The 6396-nt window shown below is 34.2% G+C and overlaps 1 protein-coding gene across 1 annotated transcript; it reads left to right on the top strand.

The window, feature by feature from the left end:
• LOC126967215 (retinol dehydrogenase 13-like) lies at positions 1-1912 on the top strand. Its single transcript, XM_050811708.1, has one exon. It carries the CDS (start codon positions 23-25, stop codon positions 974-976), a length of 954 nt encoding a protein of 317 aa, XP_050667665.1. The 5' UTR covers positions 1-22; the 3' UTR covers positions 977-1912.
• The last annotated feature ends 4484 nt before the right edge of the window (positions 1913-6396 follow it).

The following is a 6396-nucleotide window of genomic DNA, read 5'->3' as shown; positions in this document are numbered from 1 at the left end:
TGCTTCCAAGCATAAGTGCAAAATGTATTTTTTCTTACTATTTATATTAGCTTTAACAATTTTAACGTTTGGATTAAAAATATATCAAAAATTTACTTGTGGCATATGTGACTGTAGTGCTCACTTAGTGGGGAAAGTTGCTATTGTAACAGGTGGAAACTCTGGTATTGGTTTCGAAATAGCAAAGGATTTGGCAGCCCGTGGTGCTAGAGTGATTATTGCATGCAGAAGTGTTATCCGCGCATCGGAGGCTACAGAAGAAATTATTAAAAGCACTGGTAATAGAAATGTAATATATCAACAGGTTGACTTTGCCTCATTTCGATCAGTACGTGCTTTTTGTGAAAAGATATACACAACTGAAGAGCGTATAGATTTGCTTATAAATAATGCTGGTGCAGGAGGTCTTGGCAACTACAAAAGTGAAGACAGAAATCAAATCACAATTCAAGTTAATTTCTTTAGTCCATTTCTATTGACGTGCCTTTTGATACCTTTACTAAAATCTTCAGCTCCAAGTAGGATCATAAATGTATCTTCAACCTTACATAGGTATGGAAAACTGGATTTAGACAATTTTAACATGGATAAATATTGTGCCGAATATTTATTGTATGCGAATAGTAAATTATATGTAAATTTGATGACGTTAGAACTAAGCAGAAGATTGAAAGGCAGCCAAGTAACGGTAAATGCAAACCACCCTGGTATTAGTGCAACGAATATATTTAGACGAATAAAAAATAATTTTATTAGAAGCACAGTTGAAGCAATTATTGGGTTTGTATATAAAAGTCCATGGGAGGCTGCACAAACTTCATTATATTTGGCAGTTTCACCTGATGTGAAGGATGTAAGTGGTAAATATTTTTCTAACTGTCGAGAGGAAACACCGTCCCGTTTATCACAAGATACGGAACTAGCAAAGAAACTTTGGATTAAAACTGAGAAGATAGTTAATTTGTCACTAGATTAATAAGAAGATATTAATTACATTTTTAATGATATACTCCATTCGTCAAACATGTTTATATAACAAATTGTTGAAGTTATTTGAGTAAGGATTGGTCTCCTCTGCGCTCCAACTAAATACCGCACTACCTAAGAACAATAGCTTTTTTATTACGGCAACTATTAGATGCTTGTGTGCGTGGCATCTTTCAAATTTTGTAACATACGCTTCGTGTATTTTACATTGAAGTAAATAAAATACAAAATACTTACTGGTGATATGTGATGCCAGTGTCTTTCTTATTTCTTGTAACTTATTATTTTTACAAAGTTTTACTACGCCAGCCGGTATTTTTGTTTCAATTATTAGCAAAGTTTAACATAATACATGGCATGTCAACGTAACACATTGTTCGAGACTGGCTCGAGTACGCACACTTAGGCGTAGTATTAGTTACCGCACTTTGCGACTACGGTATCTAGTTGGAGCGCAGTGGAGACCAATCCTTAATCTATGTTATTGAAGTTAAATCAATAATTCCACAATTGTTTACGTTTTTGACAATGTCGCCAGAATGTCGGATCAATGACAGATTACGAAGTTTCAATATTTCTGATTAAAGAGGTCATTTGGTGACTTTTTATCTTATGACGGTATATCGTAATTATAGTACGCATGGTTGAAGTACGAATTATAAGATTTTTTTTTTTATAATATGTTACAAATATAACCCGTGTTTAGTTGGCAGTATACGTTTATTAGATTTCTTATAGCATTGCAAGTGTTTCCTTACAATTTGAATTTTCAGTAAAGTACCATTAAGTATATTAATGGATGGATTTTTACTCTATTATCTTTCTGAGGAATTCACGTGTTGCGATGTTAATGCGGAATCATTGTGCTTTAATAAAAAAAAAGTTGATATGAGGTATCATATGAGAATAAAAAAAATCTAGAACAGCGCTTATTTTAAAAAGTATTTACCTACCATTTGTTTGTTCCGTCTAATTTCCATTTATTATTTATTATTAAAAAAAATGAATGAAATGATATGCATCAGATAACAAATTTTTGTTTTTATAATGACAGTAAGGGACGAGACGAGCAGGACGTTCAGCTGATGGCAATTGACACTCCCTGCCCATTGCAATGCAGTGCCGCTCAGGAATCTTGAAAAACCCAAACAGTCTGAGCGGCACTACAATTGCGCTCGTTACATCGCAGAATTTTTGGGTCTTTCAAGAATCCTGTGCGGCACTGCATTCTAATGGGCAGGACGTATCAATTACCATCGGCTGAACGACCGGCTCGTCTTGTCCCTTATTTTCATATATATACTAATAATAAATAAAGATAATAGAGCACGGCAATACTTCAAGGCAGCCCACAATCTAATGCTCTAAGAAGCGCAGATCCGGCCACAGATTATGGAGTATTGCTGTCATATCTGGTCTGGCGCACCCCACTATCAGCTCGAAACCGCTTCATTCTGTGTCTTCTGCCGCATTTATCACGGAGAGTGTTCTGTAGAGGAGTTTCCTGATTCCTGCCGCGAAATTCCACCTTTATTTAAAGTAAATAAAGGCCAAATTAGAATATCATCCCCACTATCTGGCTGTGTGACGGAACTCCATAATGCGGATTTCAAGGAGCTTTCTTCCACGTAATACAAACTTATGGAATGAGCTCCCTTGTGCGGTGTTTCCGGGACGTTTCTGTAATTCCACTTATGCTGCAAGAGAATGTGGGCGGCGGTGATCACTTAACACTCGTTTTTTCCTCCTTTTCCACAAAAAAAAGATGAAATAAAAAGATTATACGAAATGTGGACTGTATAACGGAATGCATTTTTAGATACGTGATAGCTACGGGTGATAACCAACAGTGTATTCGGTAAGTTACAAACGTCGAATTGCAACTATTGTGATGACGCAAGATATTGTAGAACTCTTTTGTTCGGCTTATAGTCTGAAATGAAATTATTTATTTTGCTTTGTAATAGGGTATGTCCAGATCTTAAATATTACATTGTGTCCTCTATCCAGCTTAAATTAAAAGTATGCAATAACTTAACACTTATTTAAATATTTATTAATACTATAAAAATTATTTTCAAACAGCTATTTGAAGAGACTTGGTATATACATTTTATTTGACAGTATTTTCAAGTCCTCAGGCGGTTTGTTATATAATTTTATGTTGAGTTTTTCGTAAGTCGCCTTTATGGTCGTTTTTATGGTTAAGTCTTATTGTCCCAGTAATTTCACTAGCGACGGACGTCGACCGTCAAACCGAAACATATTAGAGTTGCACAGGACTGCTGAAATAGGCACTGCTATGATACGATAACTTGGTAAGTGAATGCGTTAATAAATTCCATAAAATTTTGTTATAAAATCATTATAAACTCTTACTTAATTGAAAGCTCATACATCCATGGAATTCGTCTCTACTTCGATTATTTTTTTAGAAGTAAAATTTGTTTAGGCGTGCCTATAAGGTAACTGGACGACAATGCAAAAGAAGTCGGTTACGGCAAGATGGCGTCACGTTTCTGTACCGATCTGTATTATCAATTATTTTATATACTGAGGGTAAATTTTAAAACGTGCAAGTGGTGTTAATTAATAATAAATAGAATATAAAATGAAAATAATAATCAGTTAAATGAAATGGCGGAATTCCAGGAACAGGAATACCAGTGGGAGGCTCCTTTGCACAGGAAGCCGGCTAGATTATGGGTACCAGAACGGCACCTATTTCTGCCGTGAAGCAGTAATGTATAAACATTACTGTGTTTCGGTCTGAAGGGCGCCGTAGCTAGTGAAATTACAAATGAGACTTAACATCTTATGTCACTGGCACTGCACTGGAATGGGTAGGGCGTATCAATTACCACCAGTTGAACGTCCTGCTCGTCTCGTCCCTTATTTTCATAAAAAAAAATCATTTTACTATTTCATCAATAAATAAGAATAAATGAGAAAATCAAGAACCTGATAATGACTTGACCTGTAAAAAGTGTAAGTTTTATTTTCTAGTGAATAATATCAATAACTCTTTATCTTTCATTCTAAAATAAATCAAACATCACTTGTTAAAATATTATAATAATAATAATGATTTTTTTTATTCTAGGCAGAGAATTAAATGACAACTTTGCTCGAAAGATGACTTTATATCGTCAGTGTTTCCGAGAAAAAAACATTGAAAAAAATCTAGCAATGCTCCTAGCTCTTCAGTAATACGCGAATGCTTTGGTGGTAGCACGGCTTTAATTAATGTATGTAATTATAATGTATTTACGTATCTTTTAATCTTAAGTTAATTTATTATTAAGTCTTACTTCATTCGCGCGTAAAGATTACACGCACACACTTTTTTATTACTTTCATGATTTTATTTCCCGTTTAGAAATACGGTCATTTGCTAATTAATTCATTGTTGACATATCGTTTATAAATCCTGTTTGAGCCTGGTGTAAACACACCTTTAGAGGTCGGTAAATAAATTGTTACTGGCGGAAATGCGGACGATATTAATGCCTACCATAATTTAACACCAGCCAACGTATTTTTCTCATCTGAGCCACTGAGAGGACAGCTTTAATTAACATGATTAGCATATCCCCTAAAATGCTTTTTCCGAGGAAAATGTTTTGGGGTAACAAACACATTTTGACCTCAATTATGTGGCCAAGCGCGATTCATAATTGTTTTAATTTTATGTCCTCATATTATTTTGATGTTGTTTGTAATTCAATTTTATAAACATACCGTCATTAATCTTGTACCTAATTGTTGAAGGTTGTGATACTTGCTTATACTGAGAATTAGGGTACGTTCCGATTGCCAGCGATTCGACAACATTTTTTGTTGATTCAGATATCGCATTGCCTTAAAATGCTAAAGGGCTAATAATCTAGAATAATTTAAATTGTGTCGTGTGCGGGAATATGTTGTTGTTATCACCTGGGCGGCAGGAATGCTTTAGTATTAAATTTCGACGGGGCAACGAACCACCAATTCCAAATTAAGGTGCCGTGAAGTGCGTATTGCCCGTTTCTGTCTCAGTTTATGAATCTACCCAATACCTGATGTATTATTACAAAATATAATCGGGGGCGCACAAATTATTCATCATTAAATATTTTCACGTTAAAAAATTGAATGCACATAACACAAAATCTGGTATTTAATGTTAATGTTTTATAAAGAGTATTTTAATGAAAGTATTTTTGAAAGTTTACTTACAAATGGGCTTACGGTTCTCGAGTTTTAGGTGAACAAACATACTTCTATGCAGCGGACCTATAAGTTTCCTCACTTTCTCTAGTCAAGTATCTGTTTTGTTCTTTTTAGTATGTTCTTTGATTAACGCGAGTGTTACACATTTAAATAAAAAACCCTTTTAAAGGATTAAAACGCGTGTAATTGTAACTGTTTTTACATTAGACTTTTGCGTAAAAGTTACATTTTAATTTTAGTTAACCCGACGTTTCAAGACATTTGCAGATCTCGTTTTCAGGGGGAACGGCACATGAAATGAGTCAAAGATAGTATTTGTCATAGTTGTCATTATGAAGTTTAACGCCATTTATTGCCTCGGAGGTACATATACCAAAAAAGAAGAAGATACTGTCAGTAAATTTTGCCGAAAACCATCTGTCTACAGCAAATACTACCTCTTAGTCTGTCTCTTAAGTAATGTCTGAGCAAAGTCTAACTTTGCTCAGACATTACTTAAGTAAAACTTAGCTGAGTGTGATAAAACGCGAACTTTACTTTTGCATTGGGCTATCTTAGCTTCATAAGTTCAGCTGTCAAATGACTATAAAAGCTAAATCAAAGATTATGCGAAACTCGGCTAAATTATACGTAAGTAAAGTCTAATATAATATACATTTAAGATCCCAAAAGCTAAAGGCATAAAAAGCTTTAATTATTTTGTCAAAATTGATTCCTTTACTACCTCTTCGGAGACAAATGGCGCTCTGAGAGAGAAGAAACGGCGCTCTCCCAGCATTCTATTTTTGCGCTGTTTTTAATAAAATATACAATTTTGTACTGTCATTGTTATTGCTATAAAATACCCATAATCTACTCCCAGGCTGTCCGGTCACTTAGATATTCAGCTGTGGAGTAGTAAGATTTACGACAGAGCCGTTATTAAATAAAACATTTAATTTATTTATAGATAATGCCTGAACAGTTGCTGGGACTTTATTATAAAAGTGTATACATTTACCCTTAAAGCTATTACAAACATACAAACAATGAGTACCATTAATACTCAACATAGTTACATTAGATACAATGGTTCAATAAGCATACTATATATATTGTTTGTACTTAAAAATATTTGTAATAATGTAAAGTAATCCAAACAAATACGTAATAATTGTAAATCTGACCAATACAGCGAGGATATTGTTGTTATGCCCA

This window comes from Leptidea sinapis, chromosome 12 (assembly GCF_905404315.1).
Source record: "Leptidea sinapis chromosome 12, ilLepSina1.1, whole genome shotgun sequence".
In the NCBI taxonomy this organism is placed as follows: Eukaryota; Metazoa; Arthropoda; class Insecta; order Lepidoptera; family Pieridae; genus Leptidea; species Leptidea sinapis.
The sequence above is the reverse complement of the archived record's forward strand: the minus strand, read 5'-3'. Positions and strand labels throughout refer to the sequence as shown.

Bases quoted from the DNA above. Each gene is read 5' to 3' on its own strand.
- LOC126967215 (XM_050811708.1), top strand. From the start codon at position 23: ATGTATTTTTTCTTACTATTTATATTAGCTTTAACAATTTTAACGTTT.